Below are 18,503 nucleotides of genomic sequence, written 5' to 3'. Positions count from 1 at the left end.
GAATGGAACAAGAGACTGACAGAGAAGGGGAGACTTCAAGAAGATCAGCTCGTACTGTCAAACCCACCTACCACTGACTGGGACGGCCATCATACCAGGCTTGGAATCCTGGCACCAATGCAATTATGTGGAATCCTATGTATTTGTTACCAAGCCACACAATACTGAAGTTGTATATCCATGGACCCCAATGCTTATCTAAACTCTATTTGCTGTTTTTATGTCATATAGTGATACAGTAGTTAAAATTGCAGAAAGATGCCGTAACAGACAGAGTCACTTCTCCAACATGTGCAGCCCAGTAGCTATGCTGGCTGGCTGGCTGGCTGGCTGGCTGGCTGGCTGTCTAAAATATAAACACGTACTTAAAAGATACTTAAAATATAAATTTTGAAGTCATGACGCAGATGGATGATCCACCGTGAAGACCACTGAATGGGAGCATCCAAAAGAAGAAGATTTAAGCATATATTGGTTTAAACACTGCATTGCAGTATGGAGTTCTTTGCAAATATCTGATAAGTATGAATTACCTAATACTCTAATTATCAATAATTGTGCAATCAGTAGAAAATCAACATCTGTATCCTACTTTTTGCTTTATATACAGTGCCCTCCATAATGTTTGGGACAAAGACACATTTAATGAATGTCTGCCGTGTGAACTTTAATCACAATGTCTAAATCGATTGATTTGTAATTTTAAACTGTAGATCAGAGGGGGAAATCAAAGGTAAAAGTGGGTCTTTGTCCCAAACACTATAGGGGGCACTGTATTTTGGGTAGCCAGTTAAAAGCTCTCCAATCATGTATGGCATAAGGAGGTATGGATATGCGTATATCTGGGAAGGGGGTTTTATAAACTTTAAATGTGAAAACTCAAAGCAGAAGATCCAGACCTTATCAATGGTAGGAGTTGAATCCATCGATGTACTGTGTGATGGACAGCCGACAGCTGAACCCGGCTGGGACACCCCTGAAGTGGAAGGATGAGGGACACTGCCTCCCCCAAAACGCTAGATGGCAGCTCCACTGGAGTGCAGTGGTGCCCCGGATTCCCGTAGGGCATCCTGGGACTTGGAGTCCAGTTTCTCAGCCCTGTTGGGTACCGTGGGTGCCACCAGGGGGAGCTATGAAAGGACCTGGGGAGTCATGTTTCCATTCCAGCCCAGAAGTGCTTGGAAGTCATGAGGACGGAAGCCCCATAGTACTTCCGGGCTGATTAAAGACTTGGGATTCTCCATCTGACCTGGAAGTGCGGGGAAGTCACATGGGAGGAAGAGTAGGAGCACTTCTGGGTCAAGAACTATATAAAGGACTGGTGGAGACCCAGCAAGCGAACCGGAGTTGGGAGGAGTGTAACGGAGCTTGCTGGGAGCTGTAGTGGAGAGGAGAATTGTATTATTGTGTTTATAGCAGACATGGGGTCATCCAAAAAGCAGGCATTTGGTCATGTAGTATGATAGCGGACATGGGGTCATCCTAAAAGCCATTTACATGACCCTGTGTCTAAACCGTTCTTCTAAGGGACCGACAGCAGCACCCGACAGCAGGCCTTCGGCTCACCTTGGTCTGCCAAATCGTCCATTTACTTACAACTGTAATAAAGACGTTCTAAATAAAGTATCTATCTATCTATCTATCTACTTAATAACTGATTGAGGTGGTTCGACTTTTTCCCACAATTGTCATCTTTAATTCGATATGTTCATTTGGCGAAGGTGGATGAGTTTAAAAACTTAGGATCAACAGTAAAGAGTAATGGGGATTGTGGAAGAGAGGTGAAAAAGAGTGCAGGCAGGGTGGAATGGATGGAGAAGAGTGTCAGGATTGACTTGTGACAGACGGGTGTCAGCAAGAGTGAAAGGGAAGATCTACAGGACGGTAGTGAGACCAGCTATGTTATATGGGTTGGAGACGGTGGCACAGGAGACAGAGCTGGAAGTGGCAGAGTTAAAGATGCTAAGATTTGCATTGGGTGTGACGAGGATGGACAGGATTAGAAATGAGGACATTAGAGGGTCAGCTCAGGTGGGATGGTTGGGTGACAAAGTCAGAGAGGTGAGACTGCGTTGGTTTGGACATGTGCAGAGGAGAGATGTTGGGTATATTGGGAGAAGGGTGCTAAGGATAGAGCTGCCAGGCAAGAGGAGAAGAGGAAGGCCTAAGAGGAGGTTTATGGATGTGCTGAGAGAGGACATGAAGGTGGTGGGTGTAACAGAACAAGATGCAGAGGACAGAAAGATATGGAAGAAGACGATCCGCTGTGGCAACCACTAATGGGAGCAGCCGAAAGAAGAAGAAGAAGAAGAAGAAGCTCTATAAAGTCTCTTGTGAGGGTGTTAGCCAGGAAAGTAAAGTGTGGTTGACTGATTTTAAACTAATGAGAAATGGGCACCACCACAGAAGAGAATGTCCTCAGCAGTTAATTTAAAATCCAAACCAGTATGAATTACCTTCACTCTCTTCTTTATCATTTTCTGCCTTATGTTCTTCCTTGGATGTTTCTTCGACTTCATCCTCTTTGCTTAATGGTTCCATATCCAGTAACATATTAATAAGTTCATTGGCTGCTTCCTCCACCAGGGAGCTTTTGGTGTGCAGACTCTGAGCTCCTTTAATGCACAGTTCCTGCAGTGAAGAAGTAGTTTAGAAGAACATGGAGATGGAGAGAGAAAGTGAGACATAAACATGGGCGTCGAAGGGTGTGCTTGGTATTGCAGAACATACTTTTGCCTACTTAACCTGCTCCCTAAAAACACTTGTACTTTGTCAGGGGTCGGATATCTACAATGTCACACCAAAAGTGAGACGTCTGTGCGTCTTAAGGCTCTTAAGCCATCCATTTCAGGTGCTTCTCACTCCGGATTGACAACAGATGTAACAGTTTTCTTTTGCTGTGAATTATTCAATGTTCATATATCAGTTATGGGGTAAATTGCGTATTGGCCATTTTATTTTCATTTTGAGTTGGTAGTTTTGCATTTCCGGTAAACTGAGCATCCTAATTACAATAATTGGATATTCTACATATAGAGCATTAAGTTTGCATTAACATTAATAAAAATGTTGTCCTGTGATCTTTGAATCTGTTATGATTATTACAGGAAGTCAAATATACAACCATATTACTTTGCTAGCAGAGGTCAGTCATCTGCAGTGTAATAAAACACTAAGGTCTGTGTGTGTGTGTGTATGTGTGTGTGTGTGTGTGTGTGCGTGTGTGTGTGTGTGTGTGTCCTTTCTCCCAATCCGACCTACTGGTGTATTTAATGGTAATGGGCACACAGTTAAATAAGCAACATTACTCTGCCCCCCAACAACTGTACACAACCCCAAATCAAAGATTGTCTGGGCATTCAACAAAGAATCAATTTTGAAAACACTACAATGGGAAGATTGGGTCACAACAGAGAAAGAAAACCATGCCTTAGCACAAATTGGATTGGTCAGTATGGCTTTGGTGTGATTGTTAGGCTTTGGTGATGCGATCAAAAGAGGAAGTGTGAACGTTAGAAGAAAAAGGAGAAGGCCTACTGAGAGAGCGATCAAAGTGGAGCATACAGTATTACGGTGATCCCCCGCGTATTGTGGAAGTTACGTTCCAGACCCATCAGCGATAGGTGAAAATCCGCGATATAGAAAGACCATATAAATAAACCTTTTTTTTTATAGATTAAGCCTTAAATACCCCTCCCACACGCTTTAAACATATGTAAACTTATTAAAACACACTTTGTAAACACATATGATATGTGGATGTTGGGCTAAGGATACAAGTAACATCTCTCTATTATAAAACATTTTAACGTCACACAAGACAAGGCAGTGAGACAGAAGGACAGCTGCTGTACAGGCTTTTAAATGATCGACGCGCAGAGCGGCAAGCAGAACATGCATCTTGGCAGAAATAGCACAAAGTCCACTTCTCCTTAGCGTGCATTCAGCTCTCCCCCTTCACAACACGAAGTGGCAGGAGCGTGGGGTCTGGTGGGGGTTGAGCGAAGCGATCGAGACAAGATCATCTCGGACAGACACTTTGACGACACGCCCTGCTTACAAATAATTTAAAACAAGGTCACGGACATCTAAACTAGCAGCTGTTGGAATGCTTTTGGCAGGCACACTTCAGGTGCTCCCAGCTCTTAAAATAACGACAAGCAGAACACATAGCTCGCCAGCAGCAGCTGCAGAAACCCAGCAGATGATCCGAGCACTTCTCCTTAGCCCTCACCCCACCTCCTCCTTCAGAACGCACAGAGCGACAAGCAGAACAGGCATCTTGGTAGAAGCAGCACAAAGCCAGTAGTTATCTGTCCACTTCTGCTTAGCATGCGTTCAGCTCCCCCCTTCACAAAGTGAACAGCAGAGATGCGAAGTGGCAAAAGGACAGCTGCTGTACAGGCTTTTAAGTGATTGATGTAAAGCGTGTGTCATACATGGCTGGGGGTCAGACCCAGCCGGGACGCCTGGAGGGACCAAGAGGTGGCATATTTGTCCTCCGGGCCACCCTGGAGCAGAAGAGGGCCACGGAAGGGAAGCAGGGAGGCTCAAGTCTGTGGAGGCCCGTATCCACTGCCAGGGGGCGCCCCGAGCCTCATGGAGCCCAGGACTTATTTACTTCCGCCACACCCATGGAGGACGATCCTTCCAGGGTCACCCGGAGTGCTTCCGGGTGCTGTCCTGATGCTTCCGCCACACCAGGACATGACGTTAGGTAGAGCACCTGGAGCTCATCCGGGTGAGGATAAGAGGGGCCGCCTCCCTCCAATCACCGAGCTGGAGTCGGGAGCAGGAGCAGGACGAAGCTCCTGGAGAGAGAGGACAGGTGGCCCAGGGACGAGGAGAGAGAAGGCCCAAGAGAAGGGTGACTGGGGCTAGAGGCACTGTGAGTTGTGCGGGACTGTGTTGTGTTGTGGAAAAGGACAATAAAGACAAAGATTTGGATAAAGATATGGTCTCCGACTGGTGGTGTCCGGGCAAATATCACAGCGACAAGCACAACACACAGCTGGCCAGCAGTAGCAAGACACCAGCTGAACCGATCGCATCTCTTTAGCGTGCGTTCAGTGTCCCCCCTTCACAACGTGAGCAGCGTTAATAGTGCCGCGAGAAAGAGATTTAACCACGCCTGGGGCAGGAAATAAAGGACAAATATTGTTTTTACAAAAGTTTTAAAGTAAAAATGAAAATAATGCATATGTAACAATTCCCATGAAAATAACAATCTCTTTAAATTGTTTATCCGGTAAACCAAACCCGGGGGTGGGCAAGCGAAGTGAGCAGGGGGTGGAGCCCCCTAGTAATAATAATAGCATTAATACATCCGCGACGTAGCGGGGGCGCGATTGCTGAACCACGATATAGCGGGGGATCACTGTATTTACAGTGCATCCGGGAAGTATTCACATCGCATCACTTTTTCCACATTTTGTTATGTTACAGCCTTATTCCAAAATGGATTAAATTCATTTTTTTCCTCAGAATTCTACACACAACACCCCATAATGACAACGTGAAAAAAGTTTATTTGAGGTTTATTGCAAATTTATTAAAAATAAAAAAACTGAGAAATCCCATGTACATAAGTATTCACAGCCTTTGCTCAATACTTTGTCGATGCTCCTTTGGCAGCAATTACAGCCACAAGTCTTTTTGAAAATGATGCCACAAGCTTGGCACACCTATCCTTGGCCAGTTTCGCCCATTCCTCTTTGCAGCACCTCTCAAGCTCCATCAGGTTGGATGGGAAGCGTCGGTGCACAGCCATTTTAAGATCTCTCCAGAGATGTTCAATCGGATTCAAGTCTGGGCTCTGGCTGGGCCACTCAAGGACATTCACAGAGTTGTCCTGAAGCCACTCCTTTGATATCTTGGCTGAGTGCTTAGGGTCGTTGTCCTGCTGAAAGATGAACCGTCGCCCCAGTCTGAGGTCAAGAGCGCTCTGGAGCAGGTTTTCATCCAGGATGTCTCTGTACATTGCTGCAGTCATCTTTCCCTTTATCCTGACTAGTCTCCCAGTTCCTGCCACTGAAAAACATCCCCACAGCATGATGCTGCCACCACCATGCTTCACTGTAGGGATGGTGCCTGGTTTCCTTTGGTTGGCATTCACACCAAAGAGTTCAATCTTTGTCTCATCAGACCAGAGAATTTTCTTTCTCATGGTCTGAGAGTCCTTCAGGTGCCTTTTGGCAAACTCCAGGCGGGCTGCCATGTCCCTTTTACTAAGGAGTGGCTTCAGTCTGGCCACTCTACCATACAGACCTGATTGGTGGATTGATGCAGAGATGGTTGTCCTTCTGGAAGGTTCTCCTCTGTCCTCAGAGGACCTCTGGAGCTCTGACAGAGTGACCATCGGGTTCTTGGTCACCTCCCTGACTAAGGCCCTTCTCCCCCGATTGCTCAGTTTAGATGGCCGGCCAGCTTTAAGAAGAGTCCTGGTGGTTTTGAACTTCTTCCACTTACAGATGATGGAGGCCACTGTGCTCATTGGGACCTTCAAAGCAGACAATCCTGTCTCGGAGGTCTACAGACAATTCCTTTGACTTCATGCTTGGTTTGTGCTCTGACATGAACTGTCAACTGTGGGACCTTCTATAGACAGGTGTGTGCCTTTCCAAATCATGTCCACTCAACTGAATTTACCATAGGTGGACTCCAATTAAGCTGCAGAAACATCTCAAGGATGATCAGGGGAAACAGGATGCACCTGAGCTCAATTTTGAGCTTCATGGCAAAGGCTGTGAATACTTATGTACATGTGCTTTCTCAGTTTTTTTATTTTTAATAAATTTGCAAAAACCTCAAGTAAACTTTTTTCACGTTGTCATTATGGGGTGTTGTGTGTAGAATTCTGAGGAAAAAAATGAATTGAATCCATTTTGGAATAAGGCTAACATAACAAAATGTGGAAAAAGTGATTCTCTGTGAATACTTTCCGGATGCACTGTATCTCGACTTTCAGAAAGCAATTGATAAAGTGCCACCTGAGAGGTTGGGCATCACATTAAATGAAGTGGAAGTTCACATGGGTGCAGCATTGTCTCCATCGCAGGAAGCAGAGGGTGATGGTGTGAGGAACCTGGTCTTCCATATTTCCCCTGATACGAACAACAACAGTTACGGCTTTGTGAACACAGTCATTTTGCCTTTTTGCCACAAAGCTACTGGCACCACAGTAAACCTTAATGAGACCAAGGGCGTATCACGGCAGTTGCCCAGTACCGTATGCATCATACTTCCTTAGAAGACTGGCATCCTTCAACATCTGCAGTAAGATGCTGCAGATGTTCTATCAGATGGTTGTGGCGAGTGCCCTCTTCTACGCAGTGGTGTGCTGGGGAGGCAGCATTAAGAAGAAGGATGCCTCACGCCTGGACAAACTGGTGAGGAAGGCAGGCTCTATTGTTGGCATGGAGCTGGACAGTTTGACATCTGTGGCAGAGCAACGGGCACTCAGCAGGCTCCTATCAATTATGGAGAATCCACTACATCCATTAAACAGTGTCATCTCCAGACAGAGGAGCAGTTTCAGTGACAGACTGCTGTCACTGTCCTGCTCCACTGACAGACTGAGAAGATCATTCCTCCCCCAAACTATGCGACTCTTCAATTCCACCAGAGGGGGTAAACATTGAACATTATTCAAGTTATTGTCTGTTTTTTTATCTGCATTTTTTATTACTCTTTAATTTAATATTTTTGCTGCTGGAATATGTGAATTTCCCCCTGGGATTAATAAAGTATCTATCTATCTATCTATCTATCTATCTATCTATCTATCTATCTATCTATCTATCTATCTATCTATCTATCTATCTATCTATCTATCTATCAACTTTACTTTCCATCTGATGACCAATTCACATTGTCATCGTTATCACTCGATTCACTTAATGGTTCAGGTTCAGTTTGTTCTAAAACTGACTTTACAGCTTTTCATTTACATGCCATTGTGTTTTTGAGGTACGTCGGATCATAACGGTTTAACCTGAGAGACACACGGCCTTAACCGTTTTAACACAGAATTACAAGCACAAGAGATGCTAACAACAAGACAATTAAAGCTTTAACATAAAGTCCCTTGGTTTATTTCTATTCAATCATTTTTATTATACAACATTTTATTTCTTGCCATCACTGCTTGTGCCCAATACCTGCTGGATGAGATTACTGCATCAGTGGGACGACTCATGAAGGAGTGTGCGTGGATCGTTACTGAGACGATTGACAAGGATTGAGAAAGTGGAAGAAAAGAAAGCCCCTGAAGTTCAAAGTGTAGCCATACTTGGAGCACAGAATGACACCTCAGATATCTCAGTGACTGGGCTGTACTGCCATGTTAAAATAAATGAAGCCTGGGAGGCTCCTAAAGTGTTTGCTGCATTTTTGCATTGCATAATTAATTGAGCTTTGTTATTACTAAATGCCATTAAGTTGTACTTCTTTAAATTTTTTTAAAAAGATGCCACACAAAAAAATGATGTTCTGTTTATGCATAAAAGTCTTCTTTGTACAGTAAACCCAGACAATGATGGCAGGCCATACCTTGGTCATTTGGGCAAACTGCTCAGGGGTACACGGCTCGTCTTCGGGCAGGTTGCACAGGCACGTTGAGCTCATGTCTAGGAGTACAGCGTCTATGCGGAATTCCACCAAGTCGTTCACACGGTCCACCAGAAGTTCCAGGTCAGCTTGGATGTTAAAAAAAAAAAAGCAATAAATAATTGGTTAGAAGAATTAGGAAAATTTGAAATTAATACTGAAATGTGCAGGATGACAAAAGAACCAGATGTGTGCTGCTTTGAATATAGGGAAGATTCGAACTTGAAACCAAGGATGTAGATAGATAGATAGATAGATAGATAGATAGATAGATAGATAGATAGATAGATAGATAGATAGATAGATAGATAGATAGATAGATAGATAGATAGATAGATAGATAGATAGATAGATAGATACTTTATTAATCCCAAGGGGAAATTCACATACTCCAGCAGCAGCATACTGATACAAAAAAACAATATTAAATTCAAGATTGATAATAATGCAGGTAAAAACAGACAATAACTTTTTATAATGTTAACATTTACCCCCCCCCCCCCCCCCCCCCCAGGTGGAATTGAAGAGTCACATAGTGTGGGGGAGGAACGATCTCCTCAGTCTGTCAGTGGAGCAGGACGGTGACAGCAGTCTGTCGCTGAAGCTGCTCCTCTATCTGGAGATGATCCTGTTTAGTGAATGCAGGGGATTCTCCATAATTGATAGGAGCCTGCTCAGCGCCCGTCGCTCTGCCACAGATGTTAAACTGTCCAGCTCTGTGCCTACAATACAGCCTGCCTTCCTCACCAGAACCTGATTTGAGTTGCTGATGCCAATTAAAATTTCTTCATTTTATTCAAAGTTAAGCAGCTCAAATAGTTTTGAAGTAGATAGAGAGATAGATAGATAGATAAATACTTTATTAATCCCGATGGGAAATTCACATTCTTCAGCAGCAGCATACTGATACAATAAATAATATTAAATTAAAGAATGATAATAATACAGGTGAAAAAAACAGACAATAACTATGTATAATGTTAAATATTAACGTTTACCCCCCCTGGTGGAATTAAAGAGTCGCATAGTTTGGGGGAGGAATGATCTCCTCAATCTGTCTGTGGAGCAGGACAGTGACAGCAGTCTGTTGCTGAAGCTGCTCTTCTGTCTGGAGATGACATTATTTAGTGGATGCAGTGGATTCTCCATAATTGATAGGAGCCTGCTGAGCGCCCTTCGCTCTGCCACAGATGTTAAACTGTCCAGCTCCATGCCAACAATAGAGCCTGCCTTCCTCACCAGTTTGTCCAGGCGTGAGGCGTCTTTCCTCTTAATGCTGCCTCCCCAGCACACCACTGCGTAGAAGAGGGCGCTCGCCACAACTGTTTGATAGAACATCTGCAGCATCTTATTGCAGATGTTGAAGGAAGCCAGCCTTCTAAGGAAGTATAACCGGCTTTGTCCTTTCTTGCACAGCGCATCAGTATTGGCAGTCCAGTCTAATTTATTATCCAGCTGCACTCCCAGGTATTTATAGGTCTGCACCATCTGCACACAGTCACCTTTGATGATCACTGGGTCTATGAGGGGTCTGGGCCTCCTAAAATCCACCACCAGCTCCTTGGTTTTGCTGGTGTTCAGGTGTAGGTGGTTTGAGTCAGACCATTTAACAAAGTCATTGATTAGGTCCCTATACTCCTCCTCCAGCCCATTCCTGATACAGCCCACGATAGCAGTGTCATCAGCGAACTTTTGCACATGGCAGGACTCCGAGTTGTATTGGAAGTCCGATGTATATAGGCTGAACAGGACCGGAGAAAGTACAGTCCCTTGTGGCGCTCCTGTGTTGCTGACCACAATGTCAGACGTGCAGTTCCCAAGACGCACATACTGAGGTCAAATACACACACCAGCACTTCACCCGACATTTTATTCAGCTTTGTTACAGTAAGGGAGTGCCAATGAAGAAGTGCTTTGGAAAATGGCATCAGGAGTATCAGGAGATCAGATTTGTGTTTTCAGTTCTTTTAGATTAAGTTCTGTAAAGCAAAGCATTCTGGTCTATCATTGGAATGTGGAGGCCCTGCTGGTTAAGGTTAACGTTAGGGCTGCTAGCACCAGGTTGGACTCCCTTTAGCCCTCAGAACTGCTGTAATTCTTCATGACATTTATTCAACAAGGTGCTGGAGGCATCCCTCAGGGATTTTGGTCTATATTGACATGATAGCTTCACGCAGTTGCTGTAGATTTGCCGGCTGCACATCCATGATGCAAATCTCCCGTTCCACCACATCCCAAAGGTGCTCTGTTGGGTTGAGATCTGGCGACTGTGGAGGCCACTTGAGTCCTGTGAACTCACTGTCATGTTCAAGAAACCAGTTTGAAGAGATCTGAGCTTTGTGACATAGCGCGTTATCCTGCTAGAAGGAGCCATCAGAAGACGTCAGTCATAAAGGGATGGACATGGTCAGCAACAATACGCAGGTAGGCTGTGGCATTTAAACGATGCTCAGCTAGTACTAAGAGGCACAAAGTGTGCCAAGAAAATATCACCCACACCGTTACACCACCACCAGTAGCCTGAACTGTTGAAACTATGCAGGATGGATTCATGCTCTCATGTTGCTGACGCCAAATTCTGAGCCTACCATCCGAATGTCATAGCAGAAATCGAGACTCAGCAGACCAGATGAAGTTCTTCCAATCTCCTCTTGTATAATTTTGTTGAGCCTGTGTGAATTGTTGCCTGTTCTCAGCTGACAAGATTGGCACCCGGTGGGGTCTCCTGCTGCTGTAGCCCCCCACCTGCTTCAAGGTTTGACATGTTGTGTGTTCAGAGCTGCTCTTCTGCATACCTCACTTGTAACGAGTGCTTATGTGAGTTCCTGTTGCCTTTCTATCAGCTCAGACCAGTCTGGCCATTCTCTTCTGACCTCTGGCATCAACAAACCATTTTCACCCAGACAATTGCCGCTCACTGATATTTTCCCTTTTTCAGACCATTCTCTGTAAACCCGAGAGATGGTTGTGTGAAAATCCTAGTAGATCAGCAGTTTCTGAAATACTCAGACCAGCCTGTCTGGCACCAACAACTATGCCACGTTCAGAGTCACTTCAGTCACCTTTCTTCTTCCCTATTCTGATGCTCAGTTGAACTTCAGCAGGTCATCTTGACAAGGTCTACAGGCCGAAATGCACGGAGTTGCTGCCTAATAAAGTGGCCACCTATTTACGTTAACAGGTAGTGGAATAGGTGTACCTAATAAAGTGGCCAGTAAATAAATAAATACATACGTACATACATACACACGTTAGGGTTAGGGTTAGGGTTACAGAAGAACCAGATGGGTGCTGCTAGTAATATGGGAAGATTCTGACTTAAAACCAAGAGCCAGCTTGTGCAAGAGAATGTTGCTGTTGCCAATCGTCATTTCTTCCTCTTATTTAAAGTCAGGAAGCTCAGAGAGTTTTGAAACGTGCCAAATACACACACCAGCATTTCACTTGACATCTTATTCAGCTTTGTTACAGTAAGGAGTACCAATGAATAAGTGCTATGGAAACTGGGGTGAGGAGTACCAGGAAATCGGATTTGTGTTTTCAGTTCATTATAATGCAGTTCTGTATTGTAATGCATTCTCGTCTCTAGGTGTACTCCGTACATGTGACAATATGGCGACTGCTACTAGCTCACTTACTAGTTGTAAGCCCACAACTTCAGGGTTTGAAGTCCAAAGCCTTAACCACTTCACCACACACTACCTGCCAACAATACCCCCTAAACCTCAGACTGGTCTAAAGGTTTGCTTTCCAGCAGAACAAAGCAAAGACAACACAGGAGTGCCTTAGGAACAACTCTGGAAATGTCCTTGAGTGGCCCAGCAAGCTGGAGAGCTGCCACTGAAGGTCACCATCCAACCTGACAGAGCTTGAGAGGATCTGTAGAGAAGAATGACAGAACATCCCCAAATCCAGGAGGTGTGAAGCTTGGCACATCAGACCCAAGATGATACCAGGCAGGAATTGCTGCCAAAGGGGCTTCAATAGAAGTCTGAATACTTGAGTCAATCATTCTCAAATGTACTCAACCCTTACAATGTCCTCCAGTCAACTTCTCAAGCAAATTCAGTGTTGTGTGGACCCGTAGACTATACTGGCAGTTATGGGCACAAGGTGGGAACCAATCTGGACAATTGAATCACATGGGTCACACATACACTGTTGTAATTTAGAGTCACTGACCTGTGTGAGAAAAACCAGAGCACCCGGGGGAAGCCCACCCAGACACAGGAATAACATGCAACCTCCACACAGGCAACAACCCAGTCTGGGGTTCATACCCAAGACAGCAGCACTCAATATAAAATGATAATTAGTATAATTTCAATAAAACGGTGTACCGTCTTACTTACACAGAGAGCGTGTTACTCGATTCAGGTACTTTTCGAAATTCAAAGAAGTCCAGCTGAGAGACGTCAACCCTGGTTGAATGGCCTCATCTACTTTAACCAGGTGAGGACTAAAGAGCTGCTCAAAAGCACTTTGGATTTTGCTCCGGACTCGTCTGTTCTCCTCCAGAACCATCTGCAAATTGCCGAGAAATAAAGATTTGTTTAAAATGGAAATAAAGAAACATAAATATGATAGACTTGTGCAAGACATACTTGTCTTACATCCTACAGTGGCCCCGAAGGGCAAGTGACAAAACCGGAAACTTCCCCAGTGGACTGACAGGCAAACCTTGCCACCAATCAGTGATTTCCATTAGTTATTCCAAGGTACCTACCCTTTCCGTACAATTTTACTTGTCGTCACCCCTCTGATTGTGAGCGCCTCATCTCTGATTTTGCACGGCGTCACATTTAATTTTGCGTGTCACCTCATCTGAATGTGCGTGACACCGTAAGTGTGCTTGTCACCTTGTTTAATTGTGCGGCACTACATTTAATTCTGTGTGTGACATCATCTGAATGAGTGCATCACCTTAAGTGTGCGTGTCACCTTATTTTATTGTGCGTGTCACTTTTTTTTAATTGTGCAGCAAAACATTTAATTCTGCACATCACCTTGTCGAATGTGCACGTCACCTTAAGTGTGCGTGTCACCTTTTTAATTGTGTGGCACCACATTTAATTCTGCGTGTCATATCGTCTGAATGTGCATGACACCGTAAGTGTGCTTGTCACCTTGTTTAATTGTGCGGCACTACATTTAATTCTGTGTGTGACATCATTTGAATGAGTGCGTCACCGTAAGTGTGCGTGTCACCTTATTTTATTAAGCGTGTCACTTTTTTTTAATTGTGCAGCAAAACATTTAATTCTGCACATCACCTTGTTGAATGTGCGCGTCACCTTAAGTGTGCGTGTCACCTTTTTAATTGTGTGGCACCACATTTAATTCTGCCCGTCACCTTAAGTGCGCATGTCACCTTGTTTAATTGTGCACGTCACCTTGTTTAATTGTGGAAATGGGATGCTTTGTATTTTTGTGTTATTCTAGTGTAAACATTATAATTAAATAGCACATTAATTACGTCAGAAATACAATTATGCGTGGCCTTCAGATTTTGTGAGACGGTTTCGCGGTGAAGCTCGCAGTACGGGGGTGAAAAGATCAAAATCACGTGAATTAAACGCAGTCAAAGTGTGAAGTGTTCTATCGCTCTAAGTGGCTCTAAGCTATGAAGGGCAAAGAATTGTGGGAAATCGAGGTACAAACCCTGCCCACTGACCTGCGGTATTTGCATGTTGAGAACTTGAAAATGAAAAAGCAAAGAGCAGCAGGTGGCGCCATTGCTCATTTGCGTTTTACTTTTCATTTTTGCAGCTTCATTCCCATTAAATTGCAAATGGTGTTATTTCAAGTTAGTTTTAATTTTTACAGCATTCTTACATGTAGACTATGAAAATGAAATTAGAAAAGAGAGACTGCATTTTAAGTTTCATTTTCTTTTTTGCAGAAAATACCTCCCATACCATCTGAGCAGTGGACTTCGGAAGCTCCCTTGGAGTGATCATAGGGTTCATGGTCACCTCCCTGACCAAAGGACTTCTTGCTCATTTGCTCAGACTGCCCAACATTATGAAGAGTCCTGGTGGTTCCAAACATCTTCCATTTCACAACTGTGGAGGCCACTGGGCTCCTGGAAACACTCAAAGCTGTAGAGATGGTTTAAGCCCTTCTCCCTGATCTGTCTGAGGTCTACAGAGTGTTCCTTGGACTTCATGGCTTGGTTTTGGTCCTGCCATGCAGTGTGAATTGTGGGACCTTCCATACACAGGGACACGTGTGCCTTTCCAAAATGATGTCCAGTCAGTTCAATATGCCCCAGATGGACTCCAATTTTGTGAATTACCCCTTGGGATTAATAAAGTATCTATCTATCTATCTATCTATCTATCTATCTATCTATCTATCAAGTTCTAGAAACATCTCATGAAGAACTAAAGCAAACAGGTTGGACCTGAACACAATTTGGATTACCACAGCAATGGGCCTTACTTCTAGGAATGGGAGATTTCAGTTTTTTGTTTCTTAATAAATGTGCAGACTGGTCTTAAAAACTTGTGTCCTCTGTCATTATGGGTTATTGAGTGGAGACTGATGGACAAAAATTACACATGTATCCACTTAAAATTCAAACTACAACACAAAGTGTGCAAAAAGAGAAGGGGGTCTGAAGACTTCCTGAATCTACTGTCTCGGTTATATCCAGAGGACCCCCGTGTGTTGTTAATCCTAATGTTAGTGAGGGGAGTGCTGAGGGGTGATATGCTGTGTGGGTATTGTGGCCTTACCCGGCCAGGGCGTCCCAAGTATGGAAGGACTGGAGGAGAGAGTATTTTCAAGACAGTGTTTCCCCCGGACTGACAGAGGGCAGCCCCATTGGCTTGCATTGGGGCTTTGGGTTGTGGAAGCTCAACCCTGCTGGGGTCTGTGGCTACCACCAGGTGGCACCTGGACTTTTACAGGGCCCTATTTGGCAGTACTTCCACCACACCCAGAAGTGGTGCTGGAAGAAGCCTGTTGGGCACCCTGGACTCCTTCCGGGTACCCTAGAAAAGGAACCAGTCACTACCACTCAAATCGAGAGGAGGAAGACAAAGCTCTTGAGGAGGAGTGGAGGCGGAAGGACTGGTGGAAATAGGAACTGCGTTATGCTTGGCCCTGTGAGGAATGAGTGCTGGACTGTTAAGAAACCGTGTGCTGTGTGGACTAAAACCTGCGCCCTGTCTTTCTATGTCGGGGTTAAGGGGGCTTTATGCACCCCTGGTTTCACAGTATCAACAAGTGCTTAAGTGGGCAGGATGTGTGTGTGTGTCCATGTGTGCGTTAAGCTTAGAGGGGGGCGAGGTTACGCCAACTCATAACAGATTTGGTAATTTCCACTAACCCCGTGAAAATAAAGCCACTAATTGAGGAAGTGACTGCAACAAAATCCTGCGGCCACCACGTGTGACCTTACAGGAGACCGGAGTTTGACACCTTTGGCCTAAACTGTGTTGTTTACTAGGGAGAAAGTCGTCAAAAGCCCAAACGTACCTGCAGCTTATTGTAGTTCTTTTTAAAGGTTTCTTGTTTTTGTTGAAGCGATAACGCAAACGGTGGGATTTCCAATCCCATCCTCAGCATGCACTCAGCCTCCCGAATTACAATGAGGATTTGAGGGTCAAAATTCACAAAGAGCTGCCCAGTTTCAGAGGACTTTACCAATAAAGATGCTTGTAGGCCAGTTTTAGCCACTTCGACCTGTAGGGAGAAGAATTTGGACACAACATAGCAGAATTTCTCTTTTAGGGTCTCATTTCCAATTCCTAACAAAGCTGGTTCTCTGGTCCACGTCAGATGAACAGATAGAAAGACTAACGTATTGAACCCGCTATGACTTGTTTACAGAGTTGGCTCACACTGGCTGGCTACCCCATAGATTTCGTTCCTCCAGTTTCAGTGGGCTTCAGTGACCTCCGAGCAAAATCCATTGGTGTCATAAATCTCTAAATATTACTTACAAGGGTGAGTCACAAATTATCTGCACTATCTGGCTGTAGAATTTATTTTAGAAGATATAAATCTATCATTTTTCGACATCATCTCCAAGCTTTTCAATACACTTTGTCCATCTGTCAACAAGTGTTCATATTCCTTCATTAAAAACTGTTTTAGGCTGAGCTGTGAGCCACGAATGCACCTCTTCATCAGACGATAATCTTTGTCCTCGTAGGGCTTCTTTCAAAGGAAGAAACAGGTGACAGTCCGGTGGGGCGAGATCGGGACTATAGGGAGGATGCAGTAACACCTCAAAACGAAGTTTTTGCAGAGTGTTGACAGTGCTGGCGGCGGTGTGCGGACGTGCGCTGTCATGCAAGAACACAACGCCCTTGGGTAACAGTCCTCTGCGTTTTGACCGAAGTTTACGCTTTAGCTCTTCAGTGAGTACCTCACCGTAATGAGCAACGTTGATTGCTGAATCTTTTCCTGATGGTGTTCTAATATTGGGCCTTGAGAATCCCAGAAAACTGTAAGTGTCGATTTTCCAGCTGATGGTTGAGTTTTGAACCTTTTCTTGGTCGGTGATTAAGGAGGCTTCAATTCTATACTCTGCTGTTTACTCTGATGAATCCATGTCTTGTCACCATTAATGATTCTTTTTAAGAAACTTTCACCTTCCTTAAGGTATCGGTTACAAATGTTGTTTAGCAGATCTCCAAACGCTTCTGTTTGTGCTCTTCTGGGAGTTAGAACATTAGAACACTCTAGACGAGAACAGGCCATTCAGCCCCACAAAGCTCGCCAGTCCTGTCCACTTAGTTCTTCCAAAAAACATCAAGTCGAGTTTTGAGAGTCCCTAAAGTCTTACTGTCTACCACACTACTTGGTAGCTTATTCCAAGTGTCTATCATTCTTTGTGTAAAGAAAAACTTCCTAATGTTTGTGCGAAATTTACCCTTAACAAGCTTCCAACTGTGTCCCCTTCATAGTTTTAAACCAGTGTTTCCCAAACTCGGTCCTGGTGAACCCCTGTGGCTGCAGGTTTTTGTTCCTCCCAGCTTCTGTTTTTAATTGGGGGCTCCTGGGCTAATTAAGTGAACTGATATTTCCCAAGTTCTGTGTTTAGGGAACAATATAGAAATCAGAAAACTAAGTTTGCTAAAAAAAAAAAAAAAATTAAAATTAAAATGTACCAAGCAGTTATATAGTAACAATGTATTTTTTTTTCTTTTTAACAGTATTTTCATCTTGATTTTCATTCTACTTTTCTAGGTCTTCTAATTGTTTAATTAATCCATTATTTACTCATTAGTGGGTCGGTTTCTAAAGTACTTGCAGCTTTTGATTATTTAGTGTTGTTTGCCTGCGTGTCTGCTCTGCTCATTTTAAATTGTCATTATTAAGATACAACAAAGGGGGAAAAACTGCACAGAGAAAGGGCAAAGTATAATGAAATCAACAAAAGAGAGTTAAGCATTTAAATCTATAGCAAAAGCAGAAATATTTCTAAATGTCTTATAAATGTAAAAATCATGCTGCTGTGCTTTTCTGAATGAAATAAATACCAGCTAATTAAATGAGATCAGTGCTATCAGGTGTTGTCACTGATTAGGAATCCGGTGGGAACAAAAACCTGCAGCCACAGTGTGCCCCCAGGACCGAGTTTGGGAACCACTGTTTTAAACACTTCAGTCATGTCACTACTTAATCTTCTTTAAAGGCTCAGCTCTTTTAATCTTTCCTCATAACTCATCCCCTGTAGACCTGGAATCAGCCTAGTCGCTCTTCTCTGGACCTTTTCTTGTGCTGCTATGTCCTTTTTGTAGCCTGGAGACCAAAACGGCACACAGGACTCCAGATGACGCCTCACCAGTGTGTTATAAAGCTTGAGCAGAACCTCCTGTGACTTGTACTCCACACATCAAGGCGCTTTATAACCTGACATTCTGTTTGCCTTCTTAATG

At 44.0% G+C, this 18,503-nt stretch overlaps 1 protein-coding gene and 1 long non-coding RNA gene across 4 annotated transcripts in view; one reads left to right on the top strand and one right to left on the bottom strand.

Moving 5' to 3' along the window:
* Positions 1 to 18,503, top strand: part of LOC127530043 (uncharacterized) — a 454,116-nt gene that overhangs the window by 274,467 nt on the left and 161,146 nt on the right. The window lies entirely within an intron of this gene.
* dnah5 (dynein, axonemal, heavy chain 5) overlaps positions 1 to 18,503 on the bottom strand; it is a 437,381-nt gene that overhangs the window by 275,652 nt on the left and 143,226 nt on the right. For all 3 annotated transcript variants that reach the window (XM_051935611.1, XM_051935612.1, XM_051935613.1), the window contains exons 15-18: positions 16,093 to 16,299; positions 12,960 to 13,131; positions 8,551 to 8,696; positions 2,457 to 2,631 (exon numbers count right to left, since the gene is read on the bottom strand). In XM_051935611.1, coding sequence (XP_051791571.1) covers positions 2,457 to 2,631; positions 8,551 to 8,696; positions 12,960 to 13,131; positions 16,093 to 16,299 — 700 coding nt within the window. The remainder of the gene's footprint in view (positions 1 to 2,456; positions 2,632 to 8,550; positions 8,697 to 12,959; positions 13,132 to 16,092; positions 16,300 to 18,503) is intronic.

Source organism: Erpetoichthys calabaricus, chromosome 13 (genome assembly GCF_900747795.2).
Source record: "Erpetoichthys calabaricus chromosome 13, fErpCal1.3, whole genome shotgun sequence".
Taxonomy (NCBI): Eukaryota; Metazoa; Chordata; class Cladistia; order Polypteriformes; family Polypteridae; genus Erpetoichthys; species Erpetoichthys calabaricus.
This window is presented reverse-complemented; position numbering and strand designations above follow the sequence as displayed.